Raw genomic sequence first — 24,047 nt, forward strand, 5'->3', positions numbered from 1 at the left:
GAGAGAAAGAGAGAGAGAGAGAGAGAGTTGAAAACAGGGGAGCTAAATAAAAGAAATGTGTTCTCTGTTCAGCCCTTTAACCCTGCAGCAGCAGGAAGTGCTGCACCAAATGTTCCTGAGAGAACAGAAAGAAACCCACTTCTTTTTTTTTCTTTTTTTTTTTACATATTCTGCCGAAACCAAGCAAAAAGTTTTTCACATCTCTAAAACTTCAAACAGTCGGACTGATCACAGAGTTGGTCGAGTATGAGCCGACACTCAGAAGAGCAAAAAGATTTGAAGATTTGAGGGCAGAAGAGACAGAAACGGCAAAGCCAGGAAAAAAAAAGAAAAAAAGACACCACAAACGGAAGACGAGAACTTAAAAGGAGCAACCTTTAAAAGGCAAAATAAAAGAAATGAAATGAAGTGAAAGCAAGAAAAAAAAATAAAAAATACTTGATAGGGTGTAAGGGAGCAGAGAAATGAAAGCAGAGAGGCAGAACCAAATGGAGCAAAAAAAAAAAAAACAAACAAAAAAGAAAAAACAGGGAGATAAATGTGTCTGCAGGGTCCAAGTTTTGTAGTTTATAACCACTGGGAAATATTTCATAGGTCCAGAGCAGTTTGGGCAGGAATTGAGAACAAATTTCCTGTTTTTGCCGCAGGTGAAGAAAGACACATACTGACAAATGCCTTACTGCCAACCTAAGCCCCCACGAGCCGGGAGGCCAGTGGCTTATCACTCAGTCTCGCTGCCTTTATGGCTAAAAATATATGTAGGTCACATCATCCATTTAGCTTCATTTAGTAACTGACACAGAAAAACACAGAACAACTTTTGATGCAGTTTAGCAACTGTCTTTTGTTCGGTTTGGCCGATTCGTCACTCCAAATTGCTCTGAATGGGGCTGTAACTGGACTGCATTTATCTAAAGAGTGAAACGGTTTGCCTGCAACAGAGTTTCACTGTAAAGCACAAAGATGATGAACAAAGGAGAGTAAAAGCCTCCGAGAAACAACACTGGAGCTCTTGCTACAGTCTTGTTTTGTCTCTTGATGTTTGGCTTTATCTGCAAAGTTGTTGAGAAGGAAGTTTTAAGAACATTCAGGATATTGTATATTATGAGTGATATCATGGTTTCCTAAGCTTCTGATTGGTTATGTCCAGTTAAATGGCGATATACCCTTTGGTTAAATTTAAAAGCACAAATTGAGGAATAGAATTGTGGATCGCCACGTGTTCATTCTTGGAAATAATTTTCCTCATTTGTTATGAGTAAAAAATGTTTAAAAATATTTAAAACAAATAGTTTAAAAGCCAATTGAATCCAATTTTAAGTAAATATTTGGGAACATCTAAAATGCCATCCATCCATTTTCTTTACACCCTTGTCACTTAGTGGGGTCAGGAGGTGCTGGTGCCCATCTCCAGCTAACGTTCCGGGCGAGAGGCGGGGTACACCCTGGACGGGTCGCCAGTCTGTCACAGGGCAACACAGAGATACAATTTGGAGAAGCCAATTAACCTGACAGTCATGTTTTTTGGACTGTGGGAGGAAACCAGAGTACCTGGAGAAAACCCACGCATGCACAGGGAGAACATGCAAACTCCATGCAGAAAGACCAGGGCTGGGAATTGAACCCAGAACCTTCTTGCTGCAAGACAACAGCTCTACTAACTGCGCCACTGTGCAGCCCATCATTTAAAATGAAACAAAGTAATTGTGAAATATATGTAAAAAAAATTTCAATTTTGCCTCATTTTGGAATTTAGCAAATAGGAAAAGTTTAGTCTGATTTAATCTTAGTAAACATCTGGTTTCAACTGCACATCAGAAAAAAAGTCAACAAAACATGAAACAGTTTGTTGCCGTTTTTGATTATGTTCTTTGTGTTTGATGTGTTAATATTATTGCACAGGATTTCTTCCAGAAAACTCATTTTACTGCTCAAACACATTCCTTGGCAAAATACAAATCCTGCTTACCGTAAAAGTGCTGGTTTCTACCAGGATTATCGGAAAGTTTAAAATGGTGCCTCTGCCAACTCAGAAACGCCCCTGCCCGTCTGCCATCGCCTCGAAAGAGCAGGAAGAAGCTTCATCTGGCTGCCATTCTCTGCGAATCATGCAGTAACTTGACCAAATCTGCAAACCTCAGTGGCTGAGCAACAACACCAGGCAATCCCAGCAGATTCTCACGTTTTATCTTCCCTGTTCTAAAAACATGAGCAAGTCTGCTGCGAATTAGTTCTCCAGTACATGGAAAATAATAGATGTGAGAACACAAGAAACGTGGGAATTGCATGAGAGTATTTTCACTGTCAGGCAGCATTTTCACACATGTAATCATCAAAGGGCGCCGCACCTCTCACATCTGCAACTGCACAAGATTACGCCGAGATCCACATCATTTTGTTGTCTTCAGAGGGTTTACAGGAGGCTTTTATATTCAGATCAGCTTCATCTACAAATGCAGGATTAAATAAGAGCTTTACTCAAATAATTATCTGTGACTTTTTGACACCAGATCCAGTTATTTTACCGGTGAATCTACAGCGTCTGTCAGGTTGAGTTTTTATTAAACTCTTCATGAAAACAACTGAAAGTCTTCATGAAGTCTTTAACACTGTCAACAAATATTCTTGTCTTAACTTTTGTTGCTAATAACACCAATCAAAATGGTGGTATAGTGTTTTTAAACACACACACAACATATAAAAAGTATCAGCTGGATCACTAATAAAACTAAGTAATAAACTTTGGTGTCGATTAGCCAATCAATACCTAATCACCAGCAATAAACGTAGCAAAGCGAGTTAGAACAGACTTAAATCTGGCTTTTATACCTAATCTTAACCTCATAAAATGGAAATGGGAGATGTGGAGACAATAATTGAAAGCCATTTAAAAGAGAAAATAGAAAAGCAATATTTGAGTATTTTATTATGCTGTATTATTGCTGTATCAGGTTCCCTGGAGTTACGATCTGATTCTTTCAAAGCTGTCCTTATTTTTAAATTAGAAAATAAGATTGTCCGCCCTAATGAAGCTTTTTCCATCAAGAAGAAACTTTAACATGCAGAGTCAGGCATTCAAATAACTTAACAAGAGAAGCCATCAAGGTCTTAAACTCCTTCTCTTTTGAAATACAAAAAGACACAAGGAGAACTTGCTTCGACTAAATCAGCAGATCCAATTCCGTCCCTAAAGACAGACAGCTGGTCAGAAATAAAATAAAGTTATTAAATATGTAAAATAAGTGTTATCCTCAGCGTTACTCATCATTAGAGCAAGTCATCAGTTCTTGATTATGTTGAGTCATGTGGTACGGAAAGGCAGGGAGGTAAAATTCCTAAAAATGGTTTTTTCCTTCAAAGTTCTGACACCTCAGCAAGTTAACTTTGAGTCCTTCTCAGCTGGCCGTTCCCTCACGTTGGGCGGCGATCAAGGGTGGCCCAACCTTCCCTGCCAAATGAATCCTGCCCTGCTTTCATTAGGCAACTTTTTGCACAGTGGCAGATGGTGAACACACATCCACTGACACACACACACACTCACACACACACACACTCCGGCCCCTGAGAAGCAATCTCGCCTCCTCTCTCAAATTTCCTCAATTTTTCACCCCCACTTTTTCTCATCTGTCTCCCCCTCTTCATCCCAAAGCCGTGGAAACTTCTAAAGTGGCAGATATTTTTAGGTTCTGCTAAATGACAGAGGAAGAGTTTCGACGAAACATTTTAAGAGAAACAAAAAGCCAACTTTTGAAACAAGGTGGCATCTACAGGCGATGTCATCTACTTTGACCTCTTAAGACTTGCTGGGACAAACATAACTGGCTGAAAAATCTTTGACCATTTCTCATTTTCTGCTAATAAATACATTTTTGCTTGGAATTTTTGGAGACATGTGGTCAGTAGTTTATAGAATAAAATAATGATGTTCATTTTCCTCAAACATATGAAAAATAAAATCAGAGAAACTGATCATGTCTCAGTGGTCTCTCCATTTTGTCCAGAGCTGCACATTGTGGATGACGTACGCTGATGAAGATGGCTTGTTATTTACAGGTTTTGATCTGACAGAGATTTTTTAAAAGTTAAGAAAAGTGACATTATAAAAAGTCATTGTTATTTTGCAGAGAGCACTTTTTCAAATGTGTGTCTGGTTGAAGCAAAAAGAGCGTCTGTTCCTAGATACAGTTTATCAGGGTGACTCACCAAAACCCGCCACTGATGATACATTTTGGTGTTAAAAGGTTAAAAATGAGCCCTAAGGATCTGCGCAGCACACATCCAACGTATCTGCTGACAGCTGCCGCCACGCAGGTCAGGATGAAACAACCCACGCAGGATGCTATATAGGCGAACCATTTACACGGTCTCTGAAGAGTTTTTACAGCTGTTTGCTTTGACGGCAGCGTCAGGCAGCTGTGAAACAGAAAATACCACCTCAAGGCATTTCTCTCTTGGACTTTTCTGAAAATTCGAAAACATTCAGTTAATATCGACGCCTCCGTGGTTTTTATCTTAGCATATGCAGTCTTTTCCACAGGATTTCACTGAGGTCGGTCCTCTAAATAAACACTTTAGTTCTTGAATTCTCCATGTTTTCAATAATCTTGGTTTACACTCGGCTTGTTGGAAGAAGCTCAGCGGTAAACACCGAGGTTTAAAGTCAACAAATGCATGGCAAACCGTGTTCAAAGGCAAACACGCAAAACCACGGTTGTCACATGTTGCACGGATAATTTAGGAGCCTTAAAGACAAATGTGTATAATTTATGTAAAGCTGCTCGTGCATAGGTATGCAAAAGGGCATAAGCAAGCATGTGTGAAGTGTCAGCAGCTGCCAAACAGCAGCAGACAGGAAGCGGGCTGGTATGAAAGCAGCCAGGCAAATGCCATCACCTATTATGGACAAAACCAGTGGCACGGCCACACACACACACACACACACACGCAGACATAAACACACACAAATGTTCCTGAATCCACAGTTCAAACAGCAGACAGGTGGCCTGAAGACTAAATCCATGAGCTACATCATTATTCTCCCAACTTGTACGATATTCATGTTGCCGAGGGCAGACACACAGATTGGCTTCACAAACGCAAAACATGAGATCTGCATGCATGTGCAAATGTCAAGCCGAAACACGTCTCCGTTTACCCGTTTTAAAACATGAACGCTTACCTTTGTGATAGGACACCTGCTTGGACTGCAGCGAGAAGGTTCCCATCACCAGACCCATGTTGACTTCTTGGTGTAGTAAAGGTGTGTGTGCGTGAGTGTGTGCGTGAGTGTGTACGATGTAATTAAGGTGTGTTAGTGAGCGCGCACCCAGCAGGTGTGTGTCGTCTGTGATTAAGTGAGTCCGTCAGTCGGCTGTATGTGTGGAAGTACAGATATCATTTCTCATGCCGCCTCACACCCACACAGCTCGGCTGCTTTTGCTCGAGGGTGTGAGTGAAAAAGAGAAAGAGTGTGTGTGTGTGCGTGTGTGTGTGAATGAAATGAGCGGCAGACACGCACTCTGAAGCTACCTTTGTCTGCGCTGTCACTGCCTTCCTCTCATCCCTCTGGTCTCTTACTCCTAACAGTCCCTCCCTCTCAGAGTTAAACCCCTCTTCACCCCCGAAACCAGACTGTCATTCCTCCAGTTCCTCCGCACCTTTTTACGTGTTTGTTCCTCCCTGCCTGCTCCCCTCCGTCTCTCCCGTTCATCTCAGCCGCTCTGCCTCTGCCTGTCTGTCTGGTGGGGAACGAGGGGCTGCACACTGTTGCACGGGGGGGAAAGACGGAGACAGACTGAGGGGAGGGGAAGAAAAGGAGGGCAAAACTGAGGGGAGAACAAAAGAAAGGGGGGAAGGAGAAAATGACGATGGAGAAAGAGGAGATGGAGAGCAGGGTGGGAGGATTGAAGATGAAGCAGAGAGATGGACAGAGATGAGGAGCGCAATAGGTAAAAAGAGATAAAGGAGAGCCGGACTGATCTGTTCCCCCCCCCCCTTTGTTATTCGGCGGGCAAACTGACGGCGGAGAGCGTACGTGCAGCTTTATCTCCACATGCACGGGTCTGACAGGTGGGGTGAACGTGTGATTACCCCACCAGAGGACAGGGCACCATCGGAGGGATGCACCAGCAGCATCACAGGGATGCTGCTGGTGCACACATGCAAGCGTCTTGCATCCGCACTTTGCGTCAGACATGCTCCGACTATTAAGTCCAAATATATGAGCCTTCTCTTGTTTCCCTTCTCCATTACACTGAACAGATTTGTCATGACCCTGTCAGAGAATGTGAGAGAAGTAAGCAGCGTTAAGGCTATGAGAGAGCATGTATCATTTTCATCGTCAAACCAGCATCAGTGATGATGATAAAAAAAAAAAAAAAAAAAAGAAACCAGAAAAAAGTGGCAATAAAAAGTTAAAAAACCCGGGGGAAATTTCTGACTTTTTTGGTCCGTTTTCCAGAGAATGTAAATGATTACAAAAAACTTATCCTTCCCTTATGGTTAATGGTATAAATAACATGCATGATAAATTTAAGGCTTAATGGTTTTGGATTAAGCACCTAATTTTCCTTTGGTGGATAAAAAGCTCCTAGTTTCTGTAAATTTGTACATGTGAAATGTCACGTTTGAGCCCATATAGCAGATCAATCACACCGAGATGAGAAGGCTGAGAATGTTCTCCAGGTTGTTCTTGTCTGGTGGTTCGGGTCTAAACCATCAGGTCACACCCCATTTATAGGTTTGAAGAAGATCACATGAAAGATTAGATTTTTGGAAAAACCAAAGAACTTCTTGCAGGGTGTAGAAAAGAGAGTAAAAAAATGATCTTTTGTTATAATTTTCTCCCAAGAACAGAGCAGTAATTCTTGAACTAAACTCTCCCAGCAGTAGAACCTGCTGGGAATGAGAAATCCAATGTTTGGAGCCTGTATGAATTAAAAATATGCTGCTGCCACAAGGGAGGATTAAATAATTCACAACTTTAGAAAAAAACATAACTACAGCAGATCTAAGGATCTGAGAGTAAAATATTTCAAAACAACATCAGTATAAGCTAAACCTTGAGCCAACAGACCTGAGCTGACGTCTTCGACAATAAAAGAGCTGCTGCAACCCTGACATGTTCAACTGCAGATTATTGTTGGTCCAATAAGCTCCTAATGCCAACTTATTTGGTGACACTCCGCTGCTCTAGTGAACATCGGGAGATTATTTTTAATAAGCAGGCAAAGTTCAACTGTTCAGACGTTTCCAATTGTTGTGGCCGACTCTTGTCTGTAAGTCATGAAACAGAAAATACAAATGCATCAGCATCAGCATATTTTAGTTATTGTCACAACAACAACAAAAAAAGGGGGGAACCATTAAAAATATGTAACGGTTTTTCAGGTTGGTTGTTTGAGGCACGCTGAAAAAAAAAACAACCTCATTAGTGACTTCTAGAGTACGGACCTCAAAATCATGCAACCGCGGCGCCGGACCAGAAGACAAACTGTATCCGTCAGCATGTGTCCTCCATGTCCCAGGATTGGATGCAGCCTATGATCTGATAAACACTGAGCGTGAGCGCTAAGCATGAATGCACTCTGAGAAAACGGCAATTTAAAAAGGTGGAGATGCTAACGAAGTCGCAATAAAGAGAGTGTATGTGTGGTGTAGACATAACATACACGATTTAACCACGCATACAAACAAAATGTTACATTTTAAACTCTTTTTGTCGTTTTATTGCCTCTAGCGAGTATTGGCATAATTCCTGCCCTCCATCAAGCAGTCGGTACCAAACACAGTTTGGTGTGAATTACATGCCAACACCCAGTTAGAATCTAATCCAATTCACTGATCCCAGTTCATGACCCAAATCCAGTTAAATCACAGTGGGTGGGATTAAACATTCGGTGCTAAGCCGTGCCTTTTAGAGCCAGGTATTCCCACTCACAAAAACAGATTAGAACTCCATCACAATGGAGGAACGAAGCTCTTCGGCGACGCAATCCTCCTCACATTTACTCTCCTGTCAGTCGTGTTTAACCTCGTCCTCCTCCCCTGCTGCTGGGGTTAGTAAGCTGAACTGATCACATTGATGGCACTGCTTATTGAAATTCTTCTCATGGCTATGGTTAAAAAAAACAATTTACAATTAAGGCATCGATGAGTTTGGCCCAATGCAATCGAAGCCACCACTAAAGCTATTAGGCCATAGTTTTGAGTGTCCATTACTGCAGGGTAGAAGGTTTGAAATAGAAAAAAAAAGAAGAAAAATGTAAATAGGCCCCAAAAAGACAGAAATGCAGATCATGTTTTCTAGTCGTTAAGACAAAAATAAGACAGCCTGTTCTAATTGTAACACGTACACTGCAGCCCTGTTTCACACTTACCACGCATGCTTACACATTTAACAACATGCACAGACACCCGTCGTAACAGCGACAGAGAATGGCAATACGTCAACTGAATAAAAAACAAACAAAAAAAAACGAATCTTTGAATACACGCCAGCAGTGATGCAAAGAATTACTGATTAAACAGAGACTCGGTCTGAAAAGATGAGATAAGAGAACGCAATTTGTTGTAACGACGACGCTTAGCTTTAGTGGTGGCGTTATGTCCACATCTATCAGCGGAGAGACAGCCTTTTTCCCCCTGATCAAACAATTTCAAAAAGTGAACTGAATAAAAGCCCAGAAAGACTGAAAAATAGTCAGATCTTTAGGCTTTTGATCTCTGTAAAATTGACAGATTACAAATACAGACTTTCAGAAAACACTGAACAGACCAGAGACAGAGAATAATCACAGAACAGAATAGAATAGAATAGAATAGAATAGAAAATAGCTTCTATCAGCTCAGACTTTATTAACTGTATTGACTCCAATTTGTTTGAAGCAAATAATTTTATGTTGTTCTGGAGCAACACTGGCAGCAGGACAAAGATTGATAACCTGCTGTAGATAACTCAATTATATTATTCTACCTAATTAGCCTTTCTTGAATTATTTTTCTTTTGTACATGAAATAAGTTAATTATGCTCCTGAACATATAATGTGTGACACATGAACACTTTACCCACAGCCTCTCATATACAGCATAATAACATGCTGAATTTTGTAAATGTAGTAGTGAGGAAAATGGAGCTTTCAATAAAGTCATTTTTGCCCTTCAGTCGCTTCGTTGCACTTAATGGCAAAAAAGTAACTGTTTTCCTACATATATGAGATGATAAATGTTAGTCAAACTGTTTACCAGACTGCAGACCTGAAAGTGCATAAAATGCTACATGTCTAAGACTCGGTTCTGCAACCTTTGCAAATCAGAACAGCTAAATTAAACTTGTTACAGGGCCATTTAAAAAAAAAGCACATTTATTTTAATTTTCAGACTCATTATTATATTTCTTTTCTTAGGTTTTTAAAATAAAGAAAAACAAAAATTTTGCAAAAACAAAATATATATATATGATGGACACATTTTCTTGGATGGGATCGTGATATTTGTGGAAAATAAAAGATCATGATTTCTAAAATAATGACAAGAAAAGTGCAGTTGTTCCATTAAAAAAAAGTTGAAAATGGCTAAAACTTGTATTTGTCATTATATGTATATTAAAAACATTGTGTGGTTCTTTATCAAAATTATGAAGAGCCACTCTGGAAGATTCAAATTTTTGCATCCCTGAGGCGTAAGTTGTAGACTCCTGATCTAAAATTTTGCTTGTCATGACAAAGCAAGATGGATTTTTTTGGGACGTGATGAAAAGATGTTTGAGTTGCAGTTTAAAAAACTTGAGTTTTCACAAACAATTGAGCTTTGCTCTATAAAAATCAGCAAAAAAAGAGATGAAAAAAAGAAAAAGCATGACTTAGTATTTAAAGGAGCAGCATGCAGGATGTGTGTCACCTTGTGGTGGTATTGCAAACTGCAACAAACTGAAGAACTTGTCACACAATTTTCCCACAAGAATCTAAATCAGGGAGTCTGCAACTCCGGTTATCAAGAGTCTGCAACTTTTGGATGCATCTCTGCTCCAACACACCTGAATCAAAATACCAACTTACCTCCTTGGCATGTCAGCAAGTCTTCACAAGATTTGTTTATTAACAATTTATTTGCTTCAGGGATGTTGGGGCTGAAATTCATCCAAAAGCTGCAGGACAGTCACTGACCACTGACCTAGAGTTACTGCTTGGCTTGTACTTTTTCAAATTTGATGACATGTGCCTTATTATCAGTGCACAATTTCTTCCACTTACTTACTACTACTTCAAGATGGAGTAGTAGTAAATGTACTACTCCATCTTGAATTCCTACAGTGAATGAGAAAATCTTTTAATCAAAAAAATAGTCACAATGTGAATGAAAAAGCTGTGTTTAGGTCTTTTAGTTTATTAACCATCTCATCAGTTGCTAAAATCATTTCTAATGCTGATCTATAATTAAAGATTTTTTTTTGCTTTGTCCTTTACATGAACAGAGTACAAATTAGATCTCTAATTATCATAGCCATTTCTTCAGTTTCAGTCTGTAACTGTGACAGCAACAAGTTGAAGACGTCAGGATTAACTGCAGCCATAAAACAGTCGCATAAAATCAATTTGTAATTCAAACTTATGCAAACATAAAGAGCCAAAAATTTGTTTTGTGTTTGAAAGATGACTTTATGGTTTAACATGTTTGAACCAGCAGCATTAATAGAATCATATTGCATAACTGCTTTGTGAACTGCTGTGAAATGGGGTTCATCACATCATCCAGGGTGCTGTGAATCACACTGAGTGCCAGCCAGCTTTTCTTTTCATCATTTATTAACCATCACACCGCAGATCTTTTACGGGCTTGGGATGGCAGTGTGGGAGAATAAATGGAGGCAGAAAGAAAAGAGAAAAAAAAAAAAAGCTAGGTTTTGGCTGTCAAATTGAAAGATAAAAAGCATTTCTCTGCAGAGACAGAAGGTGTGTTGACAAGCACAGAAAGGGGTGAACAGGCACTAAATAATAAAATGGCTGGTTAGTTGCTGTCTCGTCTTGTTAGAAGAAAGCTGGATAAGGCCTGTCACAGCGAAGCCCACGTAGATAAGAAGGTGATGAGACTGAAAGCAGGAAACATGGACAACAGCGAGAAGAGGGCAAACACGCCGATGTGATGGACGAATTGTAAAGAGTACAGAGCTGAGAGTAAAAACAGACATCAGAGGTAAAAGGTGAGACGGGATAGAAGGAGAGAGAAGGGAAGTAGCCGGTCTCAGTCTTACTGACATCTGAGTTATCACAACTAACAGAGTGAGAGACTCGACCATCCCTGTCCCACATGAGGGCGAGAATACACTGCAGGTCAGCTTCTCTCGCACAATATAGTCGATATGCAACAAGAGAGCCAGCAGAGCCAGAATAATTTAATCTGTTTGTTCCTTGCATCGCTTCGTTTTCAGCATCATCATCTCTCGTAGAATAATTTCCATTAAATTACAGAGCACAAATTATTACGTCCTTCACGTCAAGCGGACGGCGAGCGCCACTTGATCAGTCTCCAAGATTCTGTCACTATTCCATCCGTCCACATTGAGACATATGGACAATTCAAAGTCAAACTCAAGTCATCTAAATAAACTATCAAAAATGATGCCCAAAGTAGTCAACACAGTGTCTGCTGAGGAATAAATTGGGAGATGTTTTTTAAATATAACTGGAGAAATTTGCTACTCGGTTAGAAACAACCAATCAGAGCCAGGAGGAGGGTCTTAGGGTTGCCAATCACTCTCATGCTCAACCTGCTTCCTCTTTATTTCTGTTAGGCTCTAGCTGGTTCACCACAACATAGCATCCCATGAATGTTAAGGCAAGTTAGCATAACCACGATGACGGCGGATAAACAGTTTTCCTGGAACTGAAAGTTGTTTCTCTGCCATTAGGACATTGAGCAGCATTGATTGAAGATGCTCCTCTTGGCTCTGATTGGTTGTTTTTGACCGGGAGTCGAGCATGTCTTCAGATTTCAACAGTAGCTCAGAGAGGAGCTGGAGGAGCTCCATCTTTTCACAGATTAAATGTTTTAACATATGGAAATGCCTTATTTTTGTATTTAAAAAAAATTACATAATGCAGAAGATAAAACCTGTATTAGACTTTCAGACAAAGAACAATTGGACTTGTTTTTCCTGTTTTACAGATTGAATCCCTGTTATTATGTTATCCTGTGGCCTTTGTGTCTCCATTCCTCATCACAGTCAGAGAGAACATGACAAACTTGATTGTTTAGTTCTTGAAAAGTGAAGTTTGCTTGTTTCTTAACTGCAGCACAGTTATTTTCCTTTATGTAGATTTGAGACTTACTGCTTTGGTGGGTAGAAAGAAGGCATCTCATCCCCAGTGAATCTTTTTCCGTATGAATTTTTATGCGCATTAAACATGCACTGCCCCCTCCCATATCACACGCCCCACTGTGGCACATTGACAGAAACATGACAGCATTTTGCCAAGGAGAGCACGCACACAAAGAGAAGTGAAACACTGAGCAAACCACACACACACACACACACACACACACACACACACACACTCAGTTCAGATTATATGTGCAGATATTTAAATATGCTCACTCACATGATTTTAAAAAAAAGGCAATCGTGTGCACAGACTTTGTTCCAATTTGCTCATCTTTCGCTCCGTCACTTCTCTGAATACAAACAAGCATATCCCCTCCTGACTCAAAGCAGGATGGAGACCTCAAGCGAATATCTGATGGAAAATGAAGCTGTTGAATATTTTATTAAGCGCTTATAGGGAACACAGTAGGTCTGACTGGCTGCACAAAATGACAAGTGAGTCCTAAAAATCTGCCTCGCTGTCTGTCATTCATCAGCCATCAGGGGATGAGCTGCCTCGTCAGCCAGCGCTCTGAGACTCTGAATGTTTAAAGCTTAATTTGTTTAAGATGACTCTTTTTGCTCTTATTTGTTCTGACATCGTGGGAATGTGTGGTTACAGTAGGGAGACGGAAGCTACACTCTGGCGCCCTCTGTTGTTCAGAGAACAAAAATGTGATGGAATATCGACAGAACAGGGAGTTTATGAAAAAAACATGACATAAATTGGTTATGAATAAATACATGAGTTTAAAAAGACAAAAACTAATATTACTAAGCTAATATTAGGACAGTTTTTTTTGTTTGTTTGTTTGTTGTTTTTTTTTACTATTATTTCTTCCTCCTGAGGTGCTAAACATACAAGAAGAAGAATTATTAACATTGTTGAACCAAAGCAAACACCAGAATGTATTTCATCCCAGCTGGATCAAAAATTCAGAGAGAAGAAACAATTAATTGTAAACACAGTTAAGTATACCTTAATATTTATACACTTATGAAACAACAACATTTATAGAACTACATAAGCTGAACTCTCACAGCTTGTGGAGAGAAGTGGAAGTTTACCTTCACTAAGTTTATGAGCCTCTGAATCCATTTGAAGTGTTGGTAACACTTTATTTGAAGGGGGTGAATAAGACTGACATGACACTGTCATAAACACCTGTCATGAACATCAATAAGCCTTCATGAATATTTATGACTGTTGTCATAAAGCGTCATTCGCTAAATTATGACACTTTTAATACAAAGTTGACATTATTCAAAATGTCTTTGTTATGACAACTTGACATTAACCAAGAAATCATTACTGATATAAATTTGTTATAAAAGAATTACTGATTGCACTTTAAAAATTAGGTAACTTTATGTTATTAAAGGTAAAGTTTAAACAGTAATGATTTCTTGGTTAATGTCAAGTTGTCATAACAAAGACATTTTGAATAATGTCAACTTTGTATTAAAAGTGTCATAATTTACCAAATGATGCTTTATGACAGTCATAAATATTCATGAAGGCTTATTCATGTTCATGACAGGTGTTATGTCATGTTTATGACAGTGTCATGACAGTCTTATTCAACCCCCTTCAAATAAAGTGTTACCAAAGTGTTAGTGCTGATTTTTCTCAGCATACAAGTAAAAATGTTCATCTGTATTTTCTTCCTTATTTTATTCAGTGGTGAAAGACTTTCTTTTGAAATTTGCATGCACACTTCTCATATTAGATTTGTTTATTATTTTTGCTTTCATCTAGTCAAAGCTACCAGGAGAGGTCAGTGTTGCTCTATTGAAAGACAAATCTTCATGGCAAACACAAAAACCTTATCATTTGTTTCTAAAGATATGCAGTTGAATCACATATCTGCATGCAATGTATGAAAGAAAACCTTAATTTCTCTGTCAGACATTAAATGAGACTAAATATTTCCTCTTTTGGATTAAGTTAGGATTACAAAACTGACATGCCTTTAAATTATTTGAAAAAGGGCCAGATGATTGTATAGCTTGTAGAAACTTATCGTCACAATGTTTGAGTTCAGTGGAGACACGCATGTGAGTGAATTCAAGGCAACAGCTCAAACAGAGCTTGGGAAAATGTAGAGAAATCAGAAAAAATATCAGGAAAAAAATCGTTACATAAATTGTTCTCTTTATGTAACAATTTTCAGATTCCTGAAAGTAATATGTTCTTCTGTTCAAATGATGATGCACTGATACAAAAAGCATGGGGTTGTCCAGTCAACCAACCACCAAGGAATTAGAAGGGCCCTGTCTCCCTGAGATGAACAAGGAGTAATATGCATCAACTCCAGGAACCAAAGTGAGAGACTTTTTTGAGCCTTTCTATTATCTCCTTAAGCTGAAAGTAGTTCTGTGCCAAGACGGGCTTAAGGCCACTTAAAGAAAAGATGCCGTTATTCCAAAAGTAACTTTTTTTTAAAGTCGCAAATACACTCAAGGCCAAAAAAACTTGAGTCTAAATCAAAGTGTTTGGGAGCCACATGGAGAAACAAATGGAGGACCTTGAAACTGGATAAACATTCCCAGCTGTGAAGTCTGGGATTAGTAGCATCATGATGTTGGAGTGTTTTGCTGCAGGAAGGACTGGTGCAATTCACAAAGCAGAAAAAAGTTCAAACGTAGGCACAAATGGCTCTTATAGATATGGACAATGGCCTTACGCTTGCCACAAAGGTAGTTACAAAGAGTTATATGAGTTAAGGACAACAAAGTTGATATTTTGGAGTGGCCGTCAGTCCCAGAGAGAGGTAGCAAACACACAGATTATGTAGTATGTCTTTTTATGCAGTGTATGCAGATCAGTTTCTGTAAGTTCAAGGCTAGTGCTAGCATGTTTGATCTCATTTGATACGACTCGATGATTCATATTTCAGGTCAAATCCAGCTAACAGAAAACAGAACATTTTCATAAACTTGTCACTTTTGGTTTGAGCATTGTGAAAGGTCTCGTCTCTTGTTTGGTTCTCTTCCACACGAACGACTGCCTGGGGATACATGAGTGCAGCAGCGCACAGAGCAAGTCTTATCACACAGACAGACTGGAAGCTGAAGCAGCCGATGCAGCCTCACTTTGAACAACAATAATATTGTGAAAAGTTCTACGATAGCAAGGAAAGATTAACAAAAAAATAATAATAATCAACAAAGCTTTGCAGAACCATATACATAAACTTTGGCTGAACAAAATCCAGGTGCAAATCTTGCAGGATGACTCTGTTGGTCTGACAATCAAAGTCACAGATGGTTTGTAGTAGTATGCATAAAATAAAGCTCATGTGAACAGTTTTTTTTGTTGTTTGTTTTGTTTTTGTTTTTTTTAAAGAAGTTTGCATGGGGAGTTTGATTAAAGATTCATACAAATCTGAAACTTCCTGTCATTCCTGTAGCATTTGGCAAGGATTTAAAAAAAGATTCAGAACGGCTGGTCTTTCATAGTGGGTTCAGTAGTGAACTTCTGTCATTTGACCTTTTCCAGTCGTCATTAGACACCATTATGCACCATTTGAAAAGAAAAACAACAAAAGCCAAATGAGACCACTCTTGTGGTTAATAAATATCCTGTTTCCGGATCCAACATGATCTGAAACGAACCAAAAATAGATCCAAGCACTCATCAACAAGTTGGCTTATAGTAAATCCATATAAACAAATCAATTTGTGAATGTCTTTTTTTTTCTTGTGAAAAATTAAACTAAAAGTGAATTGTTTCTCCAACCCTTGTGTGAAATGTTCCTAACAAAAGGGAACAAAGCAATAATAATAATAATAATAATAATAATAATAATAATAATAATAGCCATAACTATGAAAACCAAAAAAATGCAATCTCTAAAACACAAATCAGTAATGTCTCTTTAAGGAGCATGTGATGGTGTGTGTCAGCATATGTGTACCTTTGACTCTATGACCAGTATCACTAATCAGATACAGTTTCTGCCAGAGGTTTGAAGAAGACCAGATGTGGACCAACGCCTGTGTGTGTGTGTGTGTGTGTGTGTGTGTGCGTGCGTGCGTGCGTGCGTGTCGTTTAGCAGAGGCAGATCTCTTGCTCCTGCAGTCCTTTTCCTTATCGTTTGCGTGGGCGTTTTATTGTCTGCACATTCATCCCGCGTGTCTTTTCAGCACACAGTTGCATGCATATCCAGCGGGTTTGCTAAAGCTTTTTACCCTGGATGTATTTTAATTTTCTGTTGGGTTTTTTTGGTTTGTTTTTTTTTTTTTTTGTTTTTCATAAAAAAAGAAGACTGTTTTAATATCATTGTGATTCCTCTGAGGAGTAATTTGTTATGTAACCAAAGGCTCAGCAGCGGCTCCTTCATGACGCTATGAGAGTGCGAGACCTCGAGGGCAATTCTTCCCTCTGTGGTTGCATACTTGAGCCATCCGAGACCATTGGAGTGACAGAGTGCATGGAGATCTAAGTATGTCAAACTGCATGTGTGTATCTGACTGACTTCTTTGATGTTTCTCGCCCCTCCAGACAAAATGTCAAAAGGTTCAAAGAGTATTATCCTGCATTTGAGAGAGTGTGTGCAGTTTTGCTTTCCACACTTTGGAGTTTTTAAACCCCAGTTTAAGGATTTGAATGTTGCACAAAAACAAACCCGCACTCACGGGATAACAATTAATGCGCCGCAATATTAAAACTCCCTTTCTTCCTCTCAGCGTTATGTGTTCGCAGCTCCATTTCTCCAACACCCCAGCACATTTTATTACCGACATCTATCACAAGAGGACAATCACACGCGTACGCTCTCCGCTCTGTATCAACCACATCTTTCCTCTCTATTAGCTCCTCACTCCCTTCATCTCTGTCTCCTTCGCTTCAGCCTCTCTGGAGAAGGCAGAGCGGAACAAGGTCGACTTCAGATGGAGGGAAATCGAGGAAAGAGTTTTATGAGCTGGAGATGAAAAAGATAAAGTTGACTCAACATTAACTTGTTTGCTTGGAGATACATCAGAGTTCATTTGCAGGCTTCTCTGTTACTCTGTTTTGTCTCATTTCACTAAAAACACATTTTTTCCCTTGTTTTTCCCTCTTTTTGTTTCTTTTTTTTTTTACATGTGCACTTGGACAAAATACAGCATATTTTTGGCATACCTTTGATGAGAGTCCCGGTGACCAGTTTGTGAAGAGTCGAGGCAAATTTGACAAGTCCCTGTTTGCAGCGTTTGGCACACCCCGTCATCCTGTCCGACCCGGGACACAGCTGGCTGAGCGGGGCCAGAGTAGGACAGGGGTCTCCAGGTGCAACACCGACAGCTGCAGCAGCACTTTCAGATCAAAGCCCGCTCACAGCTTCCCTGTGGTGCAGTTTACGAATCCAACGCTGGAGATGGAGGCAGAGGAAGTCCGCTCCTCTCACCGAGCTGCCATTCCGCCTGCGAGGCTGGAGGGGAGAAAAAGAAACTATGATCTCCTGCTGCGTCTCCCTGCATTCCCTCCCCCGCTCCTCCTCTGTCTTCTCCATCCCACCTTCCTAATGTGTCCAAATTATAAAAAAAATAAATAAATAAATAAATTGCCTGCTCGGGAGCGAAATGTGCAGAGGGAAGAACAAAGATGAGAGAGGCAGGGTTAAAAGAAATAATTTCAGTTTGAAAAATATAAAAAGTGCTCTTACTGTCCAAGTTTCTGCAAAAACTTCCTCTTATTCTGCAGCCAGCCAGTTGGAATGAAGTAATGAAGCAATTTTCTGAACTCTTCGCGGTTTGCACTCTCCTCTTCCTCCTGCTCCTCCTCCTCCTTACTTCCCTCCTGCTCATCAAATTCACTTTTTACTTAAGAGGGGAAGCAATCCACTTTCAGCACCGGTGACGACGGACAGCTCCCACACTGAGCTCAGTCTCCACGGGCAGATACACACACACCGAGACTAAACACTCCTACTACCACCTTATTAATCCTAACGCCCACTTTGTTCATCAGTTAATAGAAAAGGGGTTGCAATCAAAAGATATTGCAGATGTTAAATTATATTTTCTTTAATATGTAGATATAAAACTGAATTCAAAGTTCTTTTTAAAAATGTCAAAATAGTTAATTAAATAGTTAAGCTAAAAATATTTTTTTAAAAGGGGAAGTATTATGTGTTTTTCTGCCACTTCATGTCATTTCACAGCACAATCAAGTAATTATGTTACCTTCAATTGTCATAAAAATACTGTATATATTAATCATGACATTGACTTAAATTTGACTTTGCAAATTAACACGTTGAAAACGGGCCTCTGTTTCTTTAAGAACAGCATCACATTAACATTTCTCCACCAAACGTTCGTCGGAGTACTGAACTGATAAGTAATTCATACGACAAGCTCAGCAGATGTGCAGTTCCAGCAGGTGTTTGCTAATTGCTGCTGCTAGTCTGAAGGAGCAGAGTGGGGCAGTCACTGGGGAGGTGTGCTCTGTAATGTGGAAGCTCCTCTTGGACACCGCAGCTTTGATGGGGGGCTGCAGGTGGGAGGTGGGGCTTGGTTCCTCCAAGCTTTTTAAAAAACTGAATTAATTCTTAAAGTTAAAACTTAAAAATAATGTAAAAAAAATCTGGTGTTTCAATACTAAAATTAGCCAACAATTGTATTGAATTTATGCAATAGTATTAAGTTTAAGGCACAGTACCATCAAAAATATTCATGCCCTTTAATCTTTTCCACTTTACATCACCTTACATAAACAAACCTCTGAATGGGTTTTATTGAGATTTTATGTGATGGTGTATAATTGTGTGTAGAGAGAAGCATGGTTTCCAGCAAATTTGACAATAAAAATCTGGAAGGTGTGTCATGCATTTGTATTTAGATCACATGAATTAATACCTTGATTCACACCACAATTATGCGAGCATTTTGAGGTGGGTCTCTAGATTAGCTTTACTCATCATCCTGTCAACTCTCACCAGTTTGCCTTTCATGCCCTCCCACAGCATGATGCTTCCACCAGCATGTCTCATTGCAAGTCTGGTGTGTTAAAAAGGTCTTAATGTGGCTTTATTTCAACATTGTTTTTTTTTAATCATCCTCTCTTCCTTTGGTGTTTTAAAGAATTTCTGATCAATTTAAATACATACAATTTTCAACCAGTCTAGATACATTATGACAAACCTCAAAAACATTCCTCAACAGAACTCATGGATCCACTTCTGTTCAGCCTGTCAGGGAGTGTGTTTCACCTTTATCAGGCCTCTGACAACTCCAGGATTTACTTTGTGCCACCTACGTCATGTTCATCCGAAACTGGCACATAACTCAAGAGAGATGAAGGCTAAAACAGAGAAGATATTATGGGAAAAAAGACAGGGTGCTCGTGAGGGAGAAGAAAAGAGGATGTACGGAGATAATCGTATAATGTTTTACTTAGGCTATATTTAGTTGTGAATCATGTTTGGCTCCTGGACCAATAGCTCTAATGAAAAATGTGGAAAGAAATAGCACAATAATGGGAAAGTTAAAATGTGGATAAACGAAGAAACAGATGAGAAGAGACACGACGTGAGGGAGAGAGAAGACAAGAGAGAGAGAGAGAGAGAGAGGCAAACGGTGTAACAATAAACATGCAAATGGAAAGCATAAAAACAGAAGAAGCAGGGAGAACTGATGGTTGACAAAGGAAATGAGATGGAGAATTTGCTAAGAGACGGAGGAAAATGAGGAGGGACATGCAGCTGAACGGAGGTGGGGTGTAAAACTCCGTGTTTCACATCTCAGGGTTATTTGCGATCAGAAGTGGAGGGTTCGACAGCAATGGGAATCAATACTTTCTCAGGAGTGTCCTGGTTCACACGTCCTGGAAGCACCTGCAGTGGTTGGGAAGAAAAACATGACGAAGTCAAATGAACAGAAAATTAAAAAAAAGAAAGAAAAAAAAACAAGCACACCTCCTCTATTTTGGCTATCAAGCATGTAGGAGATTACAGTGCGTGGGAATTTGCATAAACATGCTTCTCGATTACCGCCCCCATTGTTTGTGATTAATGAGATTAGGCTTGCTTTTGCAGGCACATTCAAGGATGTAATGGCAACTAATTGCTTGTCTTTTTCCACAAATTAAAAGTTGCTCTGCTTGATGTGTGTTCCAGCATGCGCTTAGTCGAGAGTGGATAGAGATATAGAACACGGGAGATGGAAATGTGGAGAAAATTGGAAGGAAACAACAGCGGAAGGGAGACGAGACAAAAGAGTTTTCAAGAGATCAAATTTCGCAATGCAACAGCAGTAATGAAGCCCAGAAAAAAGGGAAAAACAGAGAAATGGGTTATGGGGTAAAATAAAATTCATCGAAGAAAGAAGGTCTTCAAAGAACTGTATAAAGCAACATAAGCAAATGGTAAAATGCGCAATTATGTAAGAGGAAAAAAGAAACGCAAAGAAGGGGGAAAAAAGATAGATGATGTTGACAAGAAAAAGAAGAAAGAGGTAGGCAGAAAAATGAGCAGGACAAAAAAGAGAAGAGATTGCTTTGAATGCTGTCAGAATTGAATCAGAGGCGGCCAGCTGTAAGCTCTGATAGTGCTTTGCCTCTAAATATATCATCTCTGAGATGGACTGATAGAACCGGCGGGCAGAAACACGGCGAGAGGAAAGGTTTCACAAACGCAAAAATACTGCACATGTATACAAACTGAATCATTTCCCCTTCAGCTCGTCGTTTTCAACTGCATTTGTGAATCTTGGCAGTAAAGACGCCTGCGGGGACTCCCAGCAGGGACAATATCTGCCACACTACTGCTGCATGACAACGCAACAAAACACAACCACCTTCCAGCATCAAAGACACATCTGCCCCGACACAACAGCAGCAGAAACCCACTTATCATAGAGCTGATCTCTGGGTGTGAGCAGCCCACGCTCCAAACCCCCCAGCCCCAACCTCCCACCTCCACTCGTTGACCCCCCGACTCTTCAGGCGTCAGCAGGAGTGATGGAGTGACAGCGTCGCCCCGGGGTGAAATTACAGCCTCAGCACTCCATCCCTCTTCTTCTCTTTCTCATTCGTATCTCTTTTTCAAGAAAGCCCCCCCGTTAACCTTGCTGGTGGCGACTGTATCTCACACACACGCACACACACACACTTTCCTGCAAGTTGGAGATATATCCCCTGCATGACTGATACACTCTCAGATACACACAGAGGAAGATGGAGCAAAAGGGACCTGAGGCAATAATCTGAGTCAGTCTTTTACAGCATCTTTACCCCTTCAACTTTTTTACATTTTGTCAGATTGCGAGCACAAAGTTCAGTGTTTTTTTTTTTTTTTTTTTTTGTGGGATTTATCATAAACCAACTGTAAAAAGGAAGATTAAGGTTTTTATACATTTTTAAAACAACAACAACCTAAAAAGTGTGGCACATATTTGTTTTCAGCCCCTTCCTACTGATATTTTGAAACCACTCAAACATGATTACTTAAGAAGAGACCATGTGTGTAAATACAAAATGAAAGAAACGTGGAAGGAGTCCAGTTTAAGGTTTAGGGGACACAGCAATCATTTAGAAGAAAATGTTGAAATGAGATGAAAATGTAACTTTTTTGGTCACATGCAAAACACTACATCGCCATGGACAGATAATCTCCATTGTGAAACATGGCAGTGGTGCAGATGCCTTTTTTTTCTTTTTTTCGCGTAGACTGGGAAAGGGATCAAAGTTGAGGGGAAGATGGATAGAGAAACCCTGGAAAAAAACCCGTTAATGACATAAGATTGTACGTCAATTCACGTCAAAAGGGTCCAGTCAACCCTGAACCCTTTTCTCACTCGAGAGTCTGTGGAAAGATTTAGAAACTGATGTTCACGGGCGACATGTCAGAATTTTATAAAGTAAAATATTATGCTGAAAACCTTTTATTCGTCTTCTTCCCATTCACAAATATGTGATCCCATACTTGTTTTCTGCAGGCATATAAAGCATTTTGAAATCCTGAACTACAGTTTATTGGTAATCATTATACAATGTAATGCATGTTTTTTCAAATAGTAGGGAGAAACCACTACCAGCTAAGCTCTTCACAAATTTTAACACGCATTACATCCTGTAACCTACCTTTTACATTAAATACATACAAAATCTGTAGAAGCTTGTTTTATTGTTCAAAGAGAAAAAGTGTTCTGAATTAATTAGAATAAAGCACTGTAAGTGAGACATATTGTAGTGTTTCTCCCCATCACTGTGGTGTACCTTTTCTATAAATAACCAATTAAAATACTTTTCATACTGCAATTGAAATTAGCAGCAGGACTAACACTCTGAGACATTCTTTGGAAAGTTAATTTACCATGCAGTCGTCTTGAATCCGTAAATTATACACCTACAGTATAACACACACACACACACACACACTTCTCTGCCTGTAGACCCGTTCTTTCTTTCTGCTGAGCTCCAGCAATAACGATCTCAGAGGAGCTCTCAAAGCTGCCGAGCACAGCAGGTGATTAATAAGCTCCTTTTTGCCGTTTGTGCTTCTAATTCTTTCACACTCAGTTTTAGGTATTGTGGCTCGTTGAATTAAGATACAGCCACTCCAACGTTCTAAGCAAATTAAATGTCTTTTGATGCATCTGCCATTGAAATAAATCTCCTGTTACTAATACCCGTCAGATTTGACTTAACCTTACAAGTAAGCGCCTCATGACTGCCATCTAGTGTTTATTAGGAGCGGTTTTCATATTTAACAGCACTAAGAGTTTCAAAGTTGGACAGATAAAGGAAATGTATGCTTACTCTCACTGGACTGACAAAGCTAAAAAAAAAAAAAAAAGCTTTGTTTGGAAAACTGAGAAATATTTTTACTTCAATAATTATGTTATTATTTGTGAATAGTAGCTTTTGTGGTGCATAAAGAGGCACACAAACACCCGGATAGTTGCTATCTTATAAATGTTTATTCTTGGTACAGTAAGAATGAATCTGTGGGAACTCAACATCAGTAACTAATAGAAAAATACCTTTGCTGCACCAAGTTCACTTCACACACACACACACACACACACACTTGTAGCCTGTAGCAAAACAATATACTGTGTTGTGAACATTTATTTAAAAAAAACAAAACTCTGAGTGCAAACATTAAGTTTGAAGTGCTGTCCATACAAAAAGACATACAGTGTGAGGTACAGTATACTGGCATATGTTTTGATAATATTCTCTACAAAAAATATCAGTGATTTTCTCATTTTTAAACTTTCCTTTTAAAGATCTAAGTATTTCCCTGTGTGCAAATGTTTATATTTGTATATATATCCGGTGGTCTTTGTTCACTCCAAAGAGTAAACAAGTCTTTGGAGTGAATTGTCATTGAAATATATTTGGCTTCATGTGTAAAAAAAAAAAAAAAATCAAGTAGTATGACCATCACGTCTGGTGAGTTTTCAGTCCAAAGGTCTTTAATGTCCCTTTAACTGGATGTTCAGCTTCAGAGTCCAGAGGCATCAGCGGAGCTCTTGAATGAAGCATAAGGTCCACACAGCATAAAGGATGCAGACATCACTCCAACATATCCATGAACAAAGTCAGCAATGCATTTTTACCTTGACAACACTTGGTTGGTTTTTAGGACATGTTTTGGTGGCAGTCACAGGTGACTTTCATGTTGTCACAACACCTAGGTTCTGCAGGTCTTACTCCAACATGACAGGCGCAGGTTTTATTTTTATTTTATTTTA

General features: G+C 39.4%; 1 protein-coding gene across 2 annotated transcripts in view; it reads right to left on the reverse strand.

Annotated features, from left to right (window-relative positions):
- Positions 1-18,119, reverse strand: part of kcnip1a (Kv channel interacting protein 1 a) — a 45,898-nt gene extending 27,779 nt beyond the window's left edge. Inside the window, exons 1-2 of one of the 2 annotated variants that reach the window (XM_016678466.1) lie at positions 18,011-18,119; positions 17,488-17,776 (exon numbers count right to left, since the gene is read on the reverse strand). In XM_016678466.1, coding sequence (XP_016533952.1) covers positions 17,488-17,575 — 88 coding nt within the window. In that variant the 5' untranslated portion in view covers positions 17,576-17,776; positions 18,011-18,119. Of the gene's footprint in view, positions 1-5,179; positions 5,873-17,487; positions 17,777-18,010 lie in introns of those variants that run through there. The other variant, XM_007565803.2, reaches the window with a different exon arrangement.
- Positions 18,120-24,047: the final 5,928 nt, after the last annotated feature.

The sequence above is a fragment of the Poecilia formosa genome, unplaced genomic scaffold (assembly GCF_000485575.1).
Source record: "Poecilia formosa unplaced genomic scaffold, Poecilia_formosa-5.1.2 Scaffold183, whole genome shotgun sequence".
NCBI classification, from domain to species: Eukaryota; Metazoa; Chordata; class Actinopteri; order Cyprinodontiformes; family Poeciliidae; genus Poecilia; species Poecilia formosa.